General features: G+C 32.1%; 3 protein-coding genes across 3 annotated transcripts; 1 reads left to right on the top strand and 2 right to left on the bottom strand.

Moving 5' to 3' along the window:
• Positions 1–1,009: 1,009 nt before the first annotated feature.
• On the bottom strand, positions 1,010–2,915 carry LOC103490359 (cysteine protease RD19A-like). The gene is made up of 4 exons (XM_008449851.3): positions 2,325–2,915; positions 2,079–2,198; positions 1,723–1,972; positions 1,010–1,627 (listed from the first exon to the last, which is right to left on the bottom strand). Exons 1-4 carry the CDS (start codon positions 2,802–2,804, stop codon positions 1,320–1,322), a joined length of 1,158 nt encoding a protein of 385 aa, XP_008448073.1. The 5' UTR covers positions 2,805–2,915; the 3' UTR covers positions 1,010–1,319.
• A 1,653-nt stretch (positions 2,916–4,568) lies between these two features.
• LOC103490360 (purple acid phosphatase 2) lies at positions 4,569–8,193 on the top strand. Its single transcript, XM_008449852.3, has 8 exons — positions 4,569–5,111; positions 5,740–5,940; positions 6,050–6,161; positions 6,270–6,499; positions 6,588–6,726; positions 7,060–7,280; positions 7,497–7,618; positions 7,711–8,193. Exons 1-8 carry the CDS (start codon positions 4,920–4,922, stop codon positions 7,907–7,909), a joined length of 1,416 nt encoding a protein of 471 aa, XP_008448074.1. The 5' UTR covers positions 4,569–4,919; the 3' UTR covers positions 7,910–8,193.
• Positions 8,194–9,384: 1,191 nt separating this feature from the next.
• LOC103490361 (chromatin remodeling protein SHL-like) lies at positions 9,385–14,939 on the bottom strand. The gene is made up of 6 exons (XM_008449853.3): positions 14,674–14,939; positions 14,460–14,544; positions 14,009–14,354; positions 13,497–13,565; positions 10,513–10,648; positions 9,385–9,819 (listed from the first exon to the last, which is right to left on the bottom strand). Exons 1-6 carry the CDS (start codon positions 14,797–14,799, stop codon positions 9,793–9,795), a joined length of 789 nt encoding a protein of 262 aa, XP_008448075.3. The 5' UTR covers positions 14,800–14,939; the 3' UTR covers positions 9,385–9,792.
• Positions 14,940–18,755: the final 3,816 nt, after the last annotated feature.

Below are 18,755 nucleotides of genomic sequence, written 5' to 3' on the forward strand. Positions count from 1 at the left end.
GAGGTTTTATTTTATTTCTTTTTTTGTGTTTACTCTGTTTCTTTTCCATAGAATTTCATTTTCTTAATCTAAGATATCATCTAGGGAATTTTGAAACCCATACAAGATAGATAGGGTTTTAAGACCCTGTTTAGTTGTGAAATTTTTATGCATATATTATCAATTATTTGTTACTATTATTTTTAATTAATTATTAAATATAATTTTCTAATTTACTAATTTAGATTTAGTAAATTTCAATTAATATCTAATGTTATCTTCCAGTTGTTTTAAATATAGGGAAATGAATTGAGGTTTTAAATTATATAATTTAGATTTAATAAATGTCAATTAATTTTAAAACTCATTCAATGAATACTATATTATTTTCATAGTACACACCAAAAAGTTCGAAAATGTGAAAGTCTATTTTATTTGGATTAACTTTTTAAATCTTTATATGCTTTATTTTTTTGGATTCATAAACCCTTATTTAAAACACTTTTGAAGTCAATTCACAAGCATCCTAGTAATCTTCATTTGATGTATATCATTACCTTTCTAATTCCCAAGAAATGACTCATTTGTATCATGAATTTTGATTCCAATATGAATGTTAAAATCATATCTAGGTAGTGTATTTTTGTTTTTGAAAATTATTAGATACTATTGTGTCCACAATTAGGGTTGACAATGGATCGAGCAAGTCGAAGGATGCACTCCCCATAACAAAAGGACAATGAAAGTTGATCAAACAAGAAATCAGTTCGTCATCCATACATAAACAACTTAAGTAAATGATCACGAGTTCACAACCAATTTAATTGCTTTTGTCTCACTTAAAAGCACTTATAAACACACATTCAATCATCCAAAACCAATTTTAATGGTACAACAAATTTGCACCTAAAAATGTAAAATTAAATATGAATAATAAATTTATATCTAAAAATATAAAATTAAATAACATTTTGAGTGATTCAAAACATATATGTTTTTGTTAGAGAATGTAATTTTTTAAACACGACAAAAAGTGATTTTAACGATTTCAAAATCACTCTCAAACATGCTATGAAATTATTCTTCATCTCATTTAAAATATATAAGTTTTGGTTTCTTGGAATAATCTATACAACAGAAGAAAAGCAACAAATAAAGAAAAGATTAAAAAATACAAAGTTTTTTTTCTGTATTTCTTTGAGTTCATTGGTATAAAAAAACATGTATAGATGCATTTGCATGCCTTTAACAAATGAGAATTAATTAGGTAAAGGCCTCTCCAATCAACAACTACACAAACAAACCTTAAGATTAGAGGGAAAGAAAAAATCCCATCTTCTTTACTGAGCTCTTGGTGGTGATGCAATGGAAGAAGTATGATGAATATGAACAGCAGCAACAGTTGATACCAAAGAATCAACTCCACAAATATTCCTTCCTCTACAAATCTTATAATATCCATTTTCTCCCCAGTTTTCACCCCATGAATTTTTTATAATCCAATAATCTTTATCTCTCATTCTAATAGGAGCATAGCCAGCAGAGCCATAACCCACCAACAAAACTCCATGATCCAATCTATTTGAACATATGAATGGACAAGAAACTCCACCTATATATGTTTGCATAAACACTGCATTGATAGCAACTGCATGCATTGAAGAAAATTTTGTAACATAGAGATCAAATTTATATTAGAATATAATAATAATGAATATGGGATGTGAAGTATTTTATAATTACTTGCAAGTGGGCCATTCTTGACTAGATTGGCAGCAATTTGATCCTCATCAAGTGAATTAACAACACTGAAATTGGCAATAGAGGCAGCAATCTTGGATTTATCAAAGTTGCAAGTACTATGATCAGTTCCGGTGTAGGGATAATCTTGTTCCTTCATTAAACCTCCAGCTTTTAATGTGTATTCAAATGCACTATTCATTAGGCCACCATTGCAACCTGAGTCACATGCATCTTCTTCCTCTGGATCACACTGCAGAATTGGTTAAAAGTATGTTTGGTTCAACTTTTCTCAAGTGTTTAATTTTGTTTTCACTTGAACTAATTAAAGAGAAAAGAAAAGAGAGGAGAAATGAGACCTCGTGATCACAATCTACGAGCTGCTGTTCGCTTAAGCTAACAAGTTTCCCTGTGGCAAGGAAGTTAGCACCTTCAATGGCACCGGTTGTACTAAAACTCCAGCAGGATCCGCAAGATCCCTATTCCAGTATAGATCATGTGCATACCGAACAAGAACAAGAATCACAACACACACCTAGGACTTGAAAGATTGCAATTAATTAAACAGAAGAATTAATTTAAGATTTTTGTAGCTAGCACGATACCTGATTTTTCACTCGAGTTACAGCACCACGTTCTCTCCAATCAAAATCAATCGGAAGATTCTCCGTAGGAAGAATCGGAGCCGCATTGGTATCAACAGGAAGACGGAGGCGATGACCTCGGAGCCCTAGAAATGCCTTGCGAAACTCAAAAGGGGTCAAATCGGAAAACTGAGTGATACCATGAATGGCAGAGGGATCAAATGATTGATGGCGTTCTGCTCGTCGCATATTAGCCTTGAAGATCTTGAACCTACGATCGTGTTCTTCCTCAGTGGCGTACGATTTCCCAAACCTTCGCTTGAAGAGCGAAAAATGGTGCTCTGCTCCAAGAGCGTGACGATTGAAATCGCCGTCGTCTTCAACGACTTGACGAATAAACGGATCACGGTCATGTTGAACAGAATGCGGTGAGGTTAAAGATTCAGACAAGCAGAGGGTGGCGGCGGTGATCACGGCGAATAAGAAGAAATTCAGATCCATATGCTCAACAAAGGTAAAAAAGGTTCAGTTTATTTGGAACAAACTGGGAATTAAGATTTAAGAGCGTAGAGATTCAAAAGAAAATTATGAACGGTGATACCATCGACCAATGAAATAAGAACATGTGGCGGCGCCTTGTTTCCCGCCTTTTTCAGTTAGTTCGTTACTAAATGACAAATGAATGTGGCGTTGGTTCTTTCAGGACAATAACGTTTCCTTCCCTAAATTTAGGGATTTTTTTTTTGTCCCTAATTAGACGCTAATGTTAGTATTTAGGGTTTAGGGTTATAATTTAAAACTCTCTTTGGGACGACATAACTTAAAATCCTCTCCAAAAGCACTTTGGGCATAGGAATCAATTCGTTACCTTCACATGCTGACCAAAAGGGCTTCAACATTACCATTCCCATTGGGTCATCTCTACTCTCTGTTTTATTATTTGACCTTCTCTCTCTAACTTCTTTTGTCTTTCTTATTGTATATATTGTATGTTAGAAAATAAAAACAATTAAAAGAAAAAAAAAAAAAAAAGGTAAAACATCCACCATAATTTGGAAAGGTTTAAAATAGACATTTTGAGGTTATCAAAATTAAAATGTATATTGTCAAAAATATTCATCTCATAAAACCATTTTCCATCGACAAAAATGGTTTTTTTTAGTAAACCTTAATTTGGTAATGTACGGGATGCAAAGAGAGATTAGCAGTGTACTCGCTCACACATCTCCATCAAGTTGATGCATTTATGTCGCTCTCCAATGTAATTTCTTTTCTTCGAACGATGTTATGTTCACAAATGTTCTAGTCAATTTATTTTTTTTTGCTTGTAGGGTTTGCTAAATAAATGAAAGATATGAAATATAAAAGGAAGATGTGAATATATGAGATGAGCTGTAGAATATTCCCAATAGATGCTTAGTACTAAAATGATAAAATAAAATTTAAACTTATAAAGAATTAAAAAGACAAATATTAAAATGGTATTTTATCTAAACTTTTAGGACATTTAAAAACTCACATATTACATTATATTTAAACTTTTTATTTTAAAGACTAAAGTCTAAAATCTCTCCCCCTTGATTTAATAAATTTTAATATATTAAACAAACTTAACTTCGATTCAAATCTTAATAAATTAAATTAAACAAATATGATAAATTTTATAAGTAGGATTACGACTCAAATAAGAAACTCCCATCTCCGTATTTTTACCCTCGAAAAAGAATGTCTTTAAAAACTTTAATAAATGTTAAAATATCATTGTGGTTCTTATTGTTTGTTTAATTTTAGTTCTTGTACTTTCAAATGTTCAATCTTAGTCGATAAAACCTTCAATACAATCTACCTAATAGTTTATTATAGATTTTTTTTTTTTATGTTTTATTAGCATTTTTATTAAAAAAAAAATTAAAAATACATTCTCAAGTTGTCTTTGTTTATATGAAAAATCAATTTTAATAAAAATTAAGTTGGAGACTAAATTTAAAGTTTATTTAAAATTTACTAGAAAGAGATGTAATAAAATTGAACAAATTTGAAATTAATCTTATATTTCAACCTTCGTAAACTATAACATAGATTCTGGTCATAATATGATGACATTTGGAAACAATTGGTACGTTGTTGTCAATCCCAAAAGTTAAAATAAAGTGCATATTAAAATCAAGCTTATACAATTATCAAATAATTATATAAGCATGTCGTTATCCATATTCATTTATACAACCGATGGGATCTCCAAGATGAAAGAAGTAAGATGAGAAAGACGACGAGATGGAAAAAAAAAATTATTTGGAAATGAGAAGAAATGGAGTTTTCTCTGATCAAATTTCATGGAATCAAGGGCACCCAAGAAGTCAAATGGGAATATGCCACAATGGGTCTCTCCAGTTTCTCAAATGTGAACTCTCAGTAATCGGATCAAGCGTTCTGAGTGTGGACTTAGATGTGGGGTACGATTCCCCATCACCATTGACTTATCTTTGGAGCTATTTATAACTTTTTGTTGAGTTATCTTGAGGATATTTTAATTGGCTTTGTGGGTTATAAATAGGGAGAGAGGGGATTCAAGTTTCAGATTTAGATTTGGGAATCGCCATTAGAATAGAGGAGAAGATGAGCGTTGTGGGGTTTTCTTGTTCTTCTTTTGTTGTAGTTATTGCTGTTTTGGTTATGGTTTTGAATGGAGTGGAGGTGTGTTATGGAGGTAAAACAAGCCAGTTTCTGAGGAAGGTTGAGAAAACTGTGGATATGCCTCTTGACAGTGATGTTTTTGCTGTTCCTCCTGGTTTTAATGCTCCCCAGCAGGTCTTTTTCGCCTTAAAATTTCCCCTTTCTTCTTTCTTCATCATTCTTTCTTCTTATAGATATCTAGTATTTTGTTATGAATATTCTACCTCTCTCTCTCACTTGTGGACTTCAAATTAGCACGATATGCAATGAATGACTACCGATATATATCGAACGAAAAGAAACTTGTATTGGACAGTTTAAAAAATAGGATGTTCTATTTTGATATCACATCAAACCATGATTGAATTCAAAAGCTTGAATTGATAGATTGCAATGTATTTTTTTGTGAGCTTCTATTCTCAAGACCCTTTGCAACTATTCTATAGCCATTATTTTACATAGCTAGATCCCTTCCTGGAGAGGGAGGTCTCTTTTCGTGAACTTGGTTTTTTGTATGTTTCATTTTTTCTTAATGAAAGTTGTTTCTACCTTGTTAATATTCTGTACAGAAATGTTTATTATTTAGCTCACATGAACAAAAAATCATCGAAATCCACTTGAAGTTTGATTTTGGTTGCCTATTGTCTTTTATTTTAGTTTTATCTTCTTCGAAGATGTAATGACTGCATGTGAGTTACAACTTTTTGTTTCTTTTCTTCTTTTCCCATCTGGTCTGTTATTGGATGTTTTGAATATGTTAAAGGTTCATATCACACAAGGAGATCATGAAGGGAAGGCAGTGATTGTTTCATGGATCACTCCAGATAAACCAGGATCAAATGAAGTATTGTATTGGACTGAGAAAAGCAAGCAAAAGAAACTGGCCTTTGGAAAAGTATATACTTACAAGTTCTATAATTACACTTCTGGCTACATTCATCATTGTACCATTAAAAACTTAAAGGTATAGACAATTCAATCCACATTATCTGTTAAGGCTTCTCTTGTATAATTAAACTTTAGGAATTCTGAATTCACCGAAAGAGGAAAGAAAATTATTTACCTTTTGGCAGTACAACACCAAATACTACTATGAAGTCGGAATTGGGTACTCTCCAAGAACATTCTGGTTTGTCACTCCTCCAGAAGTCGGTCCCGACGTTCCCTATACATTTGGTATCATAGGTGAGTTAATTTTTCATGCCACAGTCGTCTTTTTTGTTTTTCCTGTTGAATTCCGACTTAGCTATCCAATTGGAACGTCCATTGTCTTGCTTTTAATGTCATCTGCAGGGGATCTTGGCCAGAGTTTTGATTCAAATGTAACGCTGACACACTACGAACGAAACCCGCATAACGGAAAAACAGTGTTGTTTGTTGGAGATCTCTCTTATGCTGACAACTATCCATTCCATGACAATGTAAGGTGGGATACATGGGGAAGATTCACAGAGAGAAGCACCGCCTATCAGCCTTGGATATGGACTGCAGGAAATCATGAAATTGATTTTGTCCCAGAAATTGTAAGTATTCAAATGGCTCAAATGGGTTCAAATCTTGGACTAGTTTTTTCTTATTCTTTAGTCAAAATGTTTCATATTTCTTTTGCAGGGTGAGACCGAGCCTTTCAAGCCATTTACTAACCGATATCATGTCCCTTATAAAGCATCTGAGAGCACAGCTCCTTTTTGGTACTCAATCAAGAGAGGTCCAGCATACATCATAGTCTTGGCTTCATATTCAGCTTATGGTAAACGCTTCCTTTAGTTTTATCACTATTCTGAGAAGATTCTTTAATGTTGTTGATTTATGATAAAATCATGTAGGCAATGTCTTATAAAACCTTCCTTTCTATTCTTACATTTAGGCAAAGTCTTGTTTGATCCATTTGTAACATTGTTATGAATTATTCGTTTCATAACCATTTGGTTCTCAGTCTCTAAAAGCCAAATCATTATTAAACAGGGTCATTTTTTGTTATTAGTTCTACAAATAAATGAACACCTTTCATTTGATTTCTACCTTTAATGTGTGAAAATAATTTTTCAAATGAAACTTTTGTTTCGTTTCATGATATGTTTAGGTAAATACACTCCTCAATACGAATGGCTTGAAGCAGAGCTACCGAAAGTTAACAGAAATGAAACACCATGGTTACTTGTTCTTGTGCATTCCCCGTGGTACAACAGCTACAACTATCACTACATGGAAGGAGAAACTATGCGTGTGATGTATGAGTCATGGTTTGTACGATACAAAGTTGACGTCGTCTTTGCTGGCCATGTCCATGCTTATGAAAGATCTGTAAGCCCTTTCTCTTAACCATTCCTTCCAATCTTACCACTATTTGTTCATTGCAATCTCTAGATCAATATGAGAAAAACTCAAAGGATATGTTCAAGTCTTTTGACTTGGAATTTTGTTTTGGAACCAAATTCTATCTTTAATTTTTTTTTTGTATGTTACAAGATTTTTTATCGCTATTGGTAAAACGGGACAGTTATCTTATGCTAAATACAGGAAAGAATTTCTAATATTGCATACAACATCGTGAATGGCCATTGTAATCCAGTGAAAGATCAATCTGCACCTGTATACATAACAATTGGTGATGGAGGAAACCTTGAAGGCCTAGCAACCAAGTAACTTCAATATCTCATTTTTATATCCTACAAATGGGTTCTTGCTTCTTCATATCATATACCATAAACTCCCAATTTTTTTCGTAATGCAGTATGACGGAGCCACAACCTGCCTACTCGGCGTATCGCGAAGCAAGCTTTGGCCATGGCATATTTGATATAAAGAACAGAACTCATGCGTATTTCAGTTGGAACAGGAATCAAGATGGATACGCAGTTGAAGCTGATGCTCTTTGGTTCTTCAACAGATACTGGCATCCGGTTGACGAGTCGTTGAATGAGCAGAAATGAGAAGTCTTTGCAGGGCTGAATGAGAAGACACCATTTTTTAAAAAGCTTTACTATGAAATAATACTCATGATCATATGAGTTCGTTCCATTTCACATTCAGCAGTAGGTTAATGGAAAGGGTAATCCTTCTTTTCTGCCTCCATTTATTTCACAAGTTGAAAGGAAATCAAACTTGTATTCTTTTGTGTTAGTCCTATAATCAAAGGCAGCTTATTCCTTTGTATGAGACAGTAGTTTGAATTGTTTTGTTAAAAGGAAATGGCAAAGTCAATACCTTTCTTGCACATATAACAAAATTTAGATTCAGTTTTCAAATTTTGTGAGTGGAAGTCTATAGATGATAGACCATATCTTTGATATAGACCTATCAACGATTGAATCTAATGTTAATAAATTTTGCTATATTTATAATTTTATAAATATAGTTAGTTATACACTTAATTATTATCCCTAAAAAGTATTACATAATTCCAATACAATTATTCCACTTTGCTATGACCATCTCTTAACCAACAAATATTTCAACCATTAACTATGTTTTGAGCCCCAAATGCTTTAGTTTAGTGCAAGGGAGAAAAAGGACAATCATAAACCAAGAGTAGTGAGGCAATAAGGTAAAATTAACTATTGTTCACACTTGTAGACCACTTTGAATTGATCCAATATTCCAAATCTTAACATGATCAATTTGACATGAATTACACGAGAAGCCGTTTGGATTGTTGATATTGTTTCATGGATATAGATATTAAATTTTTAAAATTTAAATGTCTCAGTTTTAAATGTTAGATAGATAGGATAATTAATTAATTATGCTACCTTCATTTGTCATGTATAAAAATTCCACCATTTTGAAGGACAATAAAAAATCCATGTTAGGTAGATCTTAATGTTTCATGGATAATAATATCATGAATTTTAAAATTTGAAAGCCCGTAAAACAAACAAAAATAATTAATATTTATCTGAAATTGCATGACAATTCTGGTGAAACAACGAAACCTAAAAGTGTTATCGTCAAAGAATTAATTTGATAACAAGCAAACTAACCCTTATTATTATGATTATTATATATATTTTTTAATATCGTACAGTTGGTCGACTATCATATAATGAGTCAATTGAAAACTACAGAAGCCAAGTTCCACAGACTACATAGTAATGAATTTGCTGTCTATGTATGTTTTCACCTTCCATATACGCATTTGCCATTAAATATACGATTACATGGGACAAAGTTTTACATATTAACCTAACCTTTTTCATATATATATATATAAAATATTTAAATTATGAAAGTTAAGAGGCTGTTACAAACTATAAGCTTTCCTTCCTAACTATCCCCCCAAGAATTATATTAACCTTTTCACAATCACAAACAACCGTAATTAATCAACATCAGCCACTTGGTTAAAATAGTCATTTTTTTTCTTCATTAAAACTTTAAAGGGAGAGGTAGGTACACACTAGAGTCGTCAGTCCAATCAACTTGCAACCAAATAATTACATAAAAATCCCTTTCCTGCTACCCTCCAGTCCTTGACAAATATTTTACCTATACATCACCAAATCAGCTAAGAATAATTAGAAAAATGGATTCAAAAAGAGTTTAAAAGTTTAGGAGTTTTGAGGAAATGAAACAAATCTACAACCTTCATAGAAGAAAGGAGGGGTTTGGTTTGGTTTGCTCCGTTTTCAAATAAAATAACTTAAATACATTTCAAACCAGTCTCTCTACCTGCTGCAATGAATGTTGAACACACTAGAGCTACAATTTACATTATCCTACATCTATGCACTTGTTCCAACTCATTAGAAAGTTAGAAGCTCTGGTTGGTTTTTAACCACTCTAAGTCACCGTATTTTGTTTATTTACACTATTGTCACCTCCGGCGTCGTTTTGTATCCACCTGAAATAGGATTCAAACATATTATTCATTATGACAACAACCATAATCCTAAAGTAAGAAAGTAACAGCCATTCATCCCTTACAATTATCACACTATATTACCACTATATAAGCTTTTGGTAGAAACTAACCAATGCCAACGCTTGAACCATGAAATCTGACGTGCATGCAGCTATTAGCGCACTTCCAGATTTTTCCTATTTCCTTATATACCAACAACAAGTGTTCGAACTAGCTTGTGCATACTTTGATAATTCTTATGAAACAACTACCTGATTGTACATTAGTTGTCAAGAAAATTTGTAGGATATCAAACATTAAGTAGGTGGCCGTAATTTAGACTTGTGTTTTTTATAAGCCACTTTATTATTTACGTTACCCCTATTGACCATCATGCAACTGATGGTGGTTATGTTAGCTTCTGCTTAGCAATAAGACTTCCTCAGGCTCATTTAACTCTTTCTTTCCCCATAACTAAAGTCTAATGCTACCTACGCTACCAACCAAATGAGGAAGATAAGAATGTACGTGGATGACACCTGCTAAGTGCTACCTTAAGGATCTATGAGAAACATGGGGTAGTCTAAAATATCACAATGTGGAATTAGATTATGCAGTTTGACCAAAAACAAAATAATCCAAATATTGACATTCAACAAAGAGCAGTTATATTTTCAGCAGCTTTACAAATACCTTTGTCTCTGCAACTTTAGATGTAGACTGTGAATTCTGCAGCTTCTTTTGACCCTCTGAAGAACAACTTTCACAGTAGAAGTGGTCAAGCTTTTTAGCTTCTTCTGCAGTCATTTCTATACAAGCAGGATGAAACCTAAATCAAGAATATCATCCACTTTAAGACCCACACTTCGTGTTATAAAGCAATAGATTATATCAATGTTTTGCAATATATCTCAAGTAGACATCAATTTAACAACGTCAAAGGTAAATCAATTGAGAGAAGATTTAGTAATAATCGTTTCCTGAAAAAAAAATTTATTTCTTGTAATGTCCCAGAATTTATCCTCTATCATTCCTTAGGAATTGAAGAGCCTGAAGACATGAAAGGTTCCCTTTTTTCTTCTTCTACGTCTCAAAAACTCTTCAAGAGGTGTTTGGCCCAAGGAATTGGGGGAATTTTATGCATCACCAGCTCCTTACATTTTGGCCCGGGAGTTCATGACTGATGACTCCCAAGACTTTCACAACTTCATGGAGTTTACAATCCCACTCCTTGACCAAAATGTTCCCATTGGTCAGAATCCTCAGAGGATACTTTTGTTTTGATAAATGTGACATGAGGTTCCATCCCACCGATCCACATATTTTCAAAAACCTTATACCGACTTTTTACAAGGACCTCAAAGAATTCCATCAAAGTATTTCAGATATATGTTGATATATAGAAATAGAAGTTTAAAAGTTATTCAATAAAATAATAATAAAAAAAACTTCAGTATCCACTAAAAGATCAAATGACTTTGAAATTTAAAAGAAAAACTGCTAATTTGTTTCATCTTCCCATATGTTTGCTCAAATAATTCAAAATCCAGAATGCTCATCATAAAGCTTATAGGAACATCCTTCTCAAAAAAAAAAAAAAAAAAGCTTATAGGAACATTAATTATTAACCCTATTCATTGGTTGGAACTATACACAAGAAAAAACTGACATTTGTGTATTATGCTTATGACACATTCCAATGATCTATAATGAGGCTTTGCCCACTAAAGACCAGCTCTGGAAGACAATTTTTTTCTTGAAAAAAAAATCTTATCTTAACTACAAGTAGGAGTTGGGATTTGAACATTTGACCTTTTATTGATGATATAATATCTTAACTAGCTAGGCATGACCCAAAAGACAATTTTTTTTAAGTCATTGAGTTTTGTACTTAGGAGGACTTGAATACATGGCTCAAGAAGAAGGGAAGGGGGAACACAAGTCATCATAGACGATATAAACTTACAAATGGGAAGGGGGAGAAAAACCCAGATCCAAACCATGGAAGATCACAAAAACCAATTCCAATTATTGTAGAGTTAAACTAAACTATAGTCTATAGCTATTGACCCAAAGGCATAATTTTACACCATTTGAAGGGTACACAAAAAAATTGTCAATGAATTTGTCTATATGGGTTTCTTTGTCATTAAATTTTTATTGTTCCTTTCGGACCAACTATTAGATTCCATAAGAATGATCTAGTGAGCTGAAGGCACCAAGGATTTCTCTTTTCCTTGTTGAAGGGCTTGCCATTTAGAGATAACAAATTTAAGAAAAAAAGGGCATATAGATGATTTTCTAACTAGATGAAACCACATATAGATGATTTCAAAACCACATAAGAATGAAACTTGGAGGACGTCTCCAGTAGAAGAGACTTCTAATTAAGAAAATGAAAAAATTACATCCCAAAGCAGGCCAAAAAGCCTCTATCAGAGGAGATTACAGAAAGAAATAGAAATACTAATTTTGAGAAAACAGCAAAGTGGTGTAATTACAAAAAGTTGTGTGTAAAGAAAACACTCCAACTGAAGTTTCTAATTAAAATCAGATTCAAACAAAACCTTTATCATTTTAATTTTAGATAGCCTTCTTCAATATAAATAAGCTCAATATGCTTCTGGGTGGTGTCATGATTGGAAGCCTTCTTTACAAGTCATTCTCTTGGGTGGGCTTCCCTCTCCCCCCAGCCCTTGGGCTGTTTTATGCCTTCTTTTGATGAAAAGCATCCCTCTTATTTCTAGTGTATAAGCTCAATAGGCCATTATTTGTGCTCAAACACATTACTTATTTCAAATTAAAATTTATAATACCATGTCTTCAACTAAAAGATTAGTGGTGCTTCGGTGAGAGACCACCAATCATCCATCGGTATAAGAGGAAGGGCAAGAATGTAATTGTGGGAGGAAGTTAGTTATATATGGGAGTGAGGTTAGTTATGTATGGGAGTGACAACCGGTAATATTGTGTAAAAGGGGATGAGGGGGCCAGGTGAGAGCAGAGAGGTATTTTGGGTAGGAAGAGGTAGTATAATAGTGGAGGTTGGTATTTCATTTTTCTTTAGCTTGGAATTAGTATTAGACTCTCACAGTGAGAGCGGTTGTAGCCTTAGGGATCTTTTTTCCATCCAATAATACTTGTTTGTAAGGAGATACCTTACAGCTTTTATAATTCGAAGTACTAGTTTCCCATCAAGAACGCAGAGCCATATCCAACCATGTATTTTATGTCGGTTTTAATGTCTTCATCATAGAAAATGTTTTTCTCTCATGTGAAATGTCTAGCTTCTCTGCAGGTAAGATATTATGTGCACTTCCCGACTCTTAGAAAATAAAAAGCTCAGTACTTCAGAGTTCGGAGTGCATCCAGATTCCAGCATTTTGGAAACATTACATCGGACAAAAGTACTTTTTAGTTAATCTCCTATTTATTGGTTTCCTAAACTTTATTTTCCTTTACTTCATCACTAAGACAAAACTATAACAAGCTGAAAGTACTAAAAATCAAGATAGAGCCATATTACATCGGTGGTTTAATTTTTCGAGAGTTTGTTTCAACTGTAATTTTGTCTCTAATAGGCCCGGTATTTGAACATACGCAAACCACTAAATACCGTCATAAGCATGTGCTAAGGTTGCAAATGAAATGAATAGCATCATAAAGACCCAGCTTACCAATCACTGCAGCTCTCGCACTGAACCATTAGGTCATCGGGATTATAAGGCATCTCACACTTGCAATACCTGCAACAAAAAATGAAGTGAAATTAGGAACCAGGAGAATCAGGTTAAGCAATGCAAAAAAGGAGATTCACGAGCTTAAATGACTAAGGTGAGATATAACAATATGCATAATACAGTAAAAACTAATGGAATCCAGATCAAAATTCTATCTTTAAATAAGAAATGTCATGCATAAACTGAAAAGGCAATATAAGGACACCAATTCAAAGAGATTTTGGTACTTCAATTCATGAATTGCATAATTGTGAACAGAAAACCACGAAAATCAACGCTGGAACCACAATGCAGCCAAACTAGTAATAGTCACTATGGAAATCTGTAGAAACCAAATTCTCCACATGTCAAGTCAAGTCAGAATTAATCACATTTCAGAAGTACTTAATGCCAAACACATGAACAGAATATCAAACCCAGCAATAAAATACAATTACTAAAAGACTCACACAGCCACTCGATCGGGATTGAAAGCTCCAGTAGTGGAATTATAGTCGAAACGGCAAAAATAATCATCATTTCCAACGGCATCAAGCTTGGTATAATTCTTAAACGTATGGACCGTACACTTCCCCTCGATGGTATCGGCGCTTTGAACGTCAAAATGGTCGGAAAGAAAGAGCTCCTTCGAGCCATGGAACTGTCTCCGACCACCAATTGATTCCTCCGGCCGGTAATACCAGCGAACATGGACCTTCACATTGCCCCCACGAGAATCAGCCTCAATCTTTTCAATCTTAGCAACATAAGACGGCTTCGAAGGTTCAGAGGGCCTCATAAGCACGCAATCGCCGGCTAAGGAGAAGAAAATCCCGAAAATTCGAAAAGATGAGAAAGGGACGGAAAATGGAAGGATTCCAAGAAAAAAGGAAGAGGAAAGAGTGGGATTGATTGTATTACCTTTAATGGTTTTGTTGATGCGTTTGACAGTGTAAGAATCTAGGGTTTGCCTCGGAGCCTTGGGTTTGGCCATGAAAAGGGAGACCTGGAATTAGAAGAGAAGAAGGGAAATCGAGGGAAGTTTCATGGAAATTAATGGAAGGGAGGAAGGAAGAAGTAAAAAGGGAAAAGTAGAAGAGTGATATTGGCCGGAAAAGTAGTCGCCGGAATGTACCTGCAGGGTGGTGGGTTGAGGTGAAAAGGGGAAAATGTCCGGCGGAAGAGTGGATTTAGTTGTGACGTGGCAGCACCATATGACCAAACCAATATTACTTCGCGACGGTGGACCAAATGAAGCCATATTTTTACTCTTTTGTAACCCTCATTGCCATTGGTCAACATTATTTTTTCTTTCACCTTTTTTAATTATTCTTTTTTTCTAAATAAAATAAAATAAAATAATACTTAGAGCTATATTTGTTATTTGCTTCGTCATTCCACTGCACCTTTATATCCTACCACCATCATTATTATTATTAATAGTCTTAAAATGTGGGACCTAAAGACAAACCTCCTGCCCCTCCTCTAAGGTCGAAAAGAGAGAGGCAAACAAAACAATCAACCCAACTACTCTAGGACACACCAACGTTGGCAAGCTGCTCATGCACCACACCATGAACGCAAGCATCAACTAAAAGAAGCAACATTCACAACTCTTGCGAGGTGCCTAATCTCCACCACAAAGTCCTCGAACTTAAACAAATCCAACCCACCACATGATAAAGGAAAGATGAGCTCATAGTAGCCTGACTTCATCACCATGAGTGGAGGAGGCAAGTCCCCTCGAACTGCAACAAAAAATACTTTGAGGCACTGGATCAAGGTAAAAGCTTTCAACAATTTGAGAGGTCATTTCGTCCTGACACACTCACAACCAGTAAGAACAGAAAACCAATTCTAGTCACAAAACACTCATTCGATCCCACCCAAACCAATGTTGTCCATCTAAGAAGTGTTAGTATTGAGCTTCAATACTCCCACCACAGGTGGGAACCACGAAACGAGACTCATTTGGTTCTCCCGACTCGCAGCAAGAGACCCATAACCCAACTAGAAACGAACTTTTCAATGTAAGGATAGATTTTTTGATTCAACACCTCTTTAGACGGACATGATCTAATACTTGAAACTAAATTTTTATAGTTCCAAATATCCCATAGAAGGATGGCAACAACCCCATGATTTGACTTGCTCAGCATTGCCAAAACTCCATTCTATCAATCCCACATGCTCTAACACTCCCTCAAACCAAGAAGAAACTTAGATAAACACGAAAAGAAAAAATCCCAAATACTCTTAGTAAATTTGTAGCCCCACATATTTATTTTTTCATATTTGGCACATACAAAATTTGTTCTAAAATCTAGAACTTGAACGTTAATAATTCTATCTTATCTTCATAGACCATTAGTCATTAAATTTGCTTTTAAGACCTCGTTTATTTTACATACTTTTCCATGAAATTTTAGGCACACATTTAATATTCATGTTTGTTTTACAAAATTTCACTTTTTAAAATTTAGGATATTATCATTGAGAAAAATTTAAAATCCATACAACATGGATTTTTAAATTCTCTACAAAAATGTGAGATTTTTATGTTTAGAAGATAAATAGTAAAAATATAGTTTAATTAATTATTGAATATAGATATATTAATTAGACTTGATAAAATAAAATTGAATTAATATGAGACATTTTTAAATATAGAAAAAAATAAAAACTATTTACAAAATATAACAAAATCTATCAAATTCTCTATATCTTTTTACTTCATTTCCTAAATAGTTTCAATTGTTTTTGCTATCTTTAAAATTTCCTCAACTAATATCTTTATCATTAATATTTTATGCTATCTTAACTATCTTAATATAAATTATTATCGTTAATTACCAATATTATAATTAATATAGACTAATTTAATTATTTTTTAGTAATTAATTTAATTATGTTTTAATTAAAAAAACATTCTTTTTTTTTTATTTTTAACTAAATAATTAATGAATATTTATTAAATTTAATTGATCTCTAACTTTTAGTCTAGTAATTATTTAATTTTATCTTATACAAATTGTTGAATTAAAAAAAAAAAACATTTAACTTTCAAGCACATTCATACACATACATTCATATTAGACATTAATTATTTTAGACATTTAGAATTCAAACATTCAAAATTTAAATTATGATAGTTTTAAGTAGCTATCAATCCATTAAATTGCACTAAAATAGATCTGCAAAAGAAAAAGGGATAAAATAGTCTCATTTCTAAGTGTAGAAAATTAAAACAAATATCGTTACCAAAGTTGCACTCAAATATATTTACTTCTAAGAAGGGGAAAGGAAAAAAGAAAAAAAGAAACTTAGAGTGAGTTTGTTTTCCAAAGTTTTACCATTAATTTTCAAATAGTATCATTATTTGTTTCACAAAATTAAGGAATTTCAAAATCAATTTAATTATAGTGATTTTTTAAGGTTAAATTATGAAAAATGTCCCCCAACTTTGTGGCTAGTTAAAAAATATCTTCTAAACTTTTAAAACTTTTAAAAAATACCTCTAAAATAATTAAAGTTTTGTTTTAAACCTACCATTGAACTATGAAAATTTTTATAAATACCCTTAAACTTAAAAAAATTAAAAAAAACATTCTTATTAATATAATTTTTACATCAAATTTTTTAGCACTTGAATAAAAACCAAAATTTTAAGTTAAAACTATAATATAAATTTACATCAATAACCCAAAAAATTTAAGGTAATTTTGTTATTTAATTATATGATTAGATTTTATTTTGTGTAATGTATTGGATTAATTATATATATATATATATATATATATAATTAAAGATTTTGGAATTTGGTGGAGAATGTTATTAATTATATACCTTTGGTTATATAACTAATAAGTGGAAAATTGATAATTATATATTATAATATAATTATTGGGAAAAGAAATGTAACATCCCAAATTTTGGCAATTTTTATTAATTATTGGGTGTTATCATGAGGATTGGAGCTAATATTGAATTAATGGATTAAGATAATTCACATTGGAACTTATGAAATTTTAAAATAATTGATTTATTGGAGAAAATTTGGTTAATTAAAAGAATTGAAGATATGAGTTGATTTAGGATCTAAACAGGAAAAAATGGTTTTGGTGGAATTGAATATATATATATATATATATATATATATATATATATATATATATATATATATATATTTAAATTATAAAAATTCTTAATTAAACATAAATAAATAAATAAATTTATTTATTTATTTATATTTAATTAAGAATTTGGACTTTTGGTGGAATATGATATTAATTATTTGGTTTTGTATAAATAATTAATATGAAAAAGTAAAGTTAATTATACGATAGAATTTAATTATAATTGTTGGAAAATAAGATAAATAATGAGAAGGTATGGTTGATTTGATTGGAGGGAAAATATATGGATTTAATTAGAAGAGGAAAGAAAGGTTTAGATAAATATATATATTTACTATTTTGGTGAGTGAATAATAATAATAATACTTTATTATTATTATTAATGGTTATAAATGTGGTTTCATACATTTAAATGAAAAAAAAAAAGGAAGAGGTTATGCATCTTCTTCTCTAAGATACCCTAGCTTCTTTATTATGCAACTTTATTCGTTACCAGTCAGTCACTGCCCGTTGTCATCGGCGCTCACTGGTCTTAGTTTGATGAGTTTAGGTGAGTGTTTTTTTAAGTATTTATTGTGAGATTTTAATACCCATTAAAGGTTAATTGACACCCTAAATTAAGTTCATATTGGAATTGATTTTTTAGAGGATTTTTCAACCTCAATTTGGGTAAGTTTAGTAAGTTAAGGTAATTAAATTAGTAATTTGTTGGTAAAAATTGTTAATTTAATTTTGGTTATGCAAAAGTGGAATTATGGTTTCGTTTTGCACCAAGGAACTTAGCATAAAAGGTTCTACTACTAGATTTCCAATGGTGATACGACTATATGCATAGCCTGTGATATATTTGTGATGGTGAATTACCTGTATAGCTTAAAGTTACACTTAAATTATGAAGGGTATCCATTAGATTAGGCTAATGTCTAAAGGATAATTATTTGCATATGCTTACTATCAGAATTGCCTATGTTTGTTGTTAAGTATGATGATTGTTTACATCCTTATTATGGATTATTGATATGGTATGTTGTGAATTAGACTATGATGGTTTACTGCGAATCCATTACTGATAATTATTTGC

Source organism: Cucumis melo, chromosome 1 (assembly GCF_025177605.1).
Source record: "Cucumis melo cultivar AY chromosome 1, USDA_Cmelo_AY_1.0, whole genome shotgun sequence".
NCBI lineage: Eukaryota > Viridiplantae > Streptophyta > Magnoliopsida > Cucurbitales > Cucurbitaceae > Cucumis > Cucumis melo.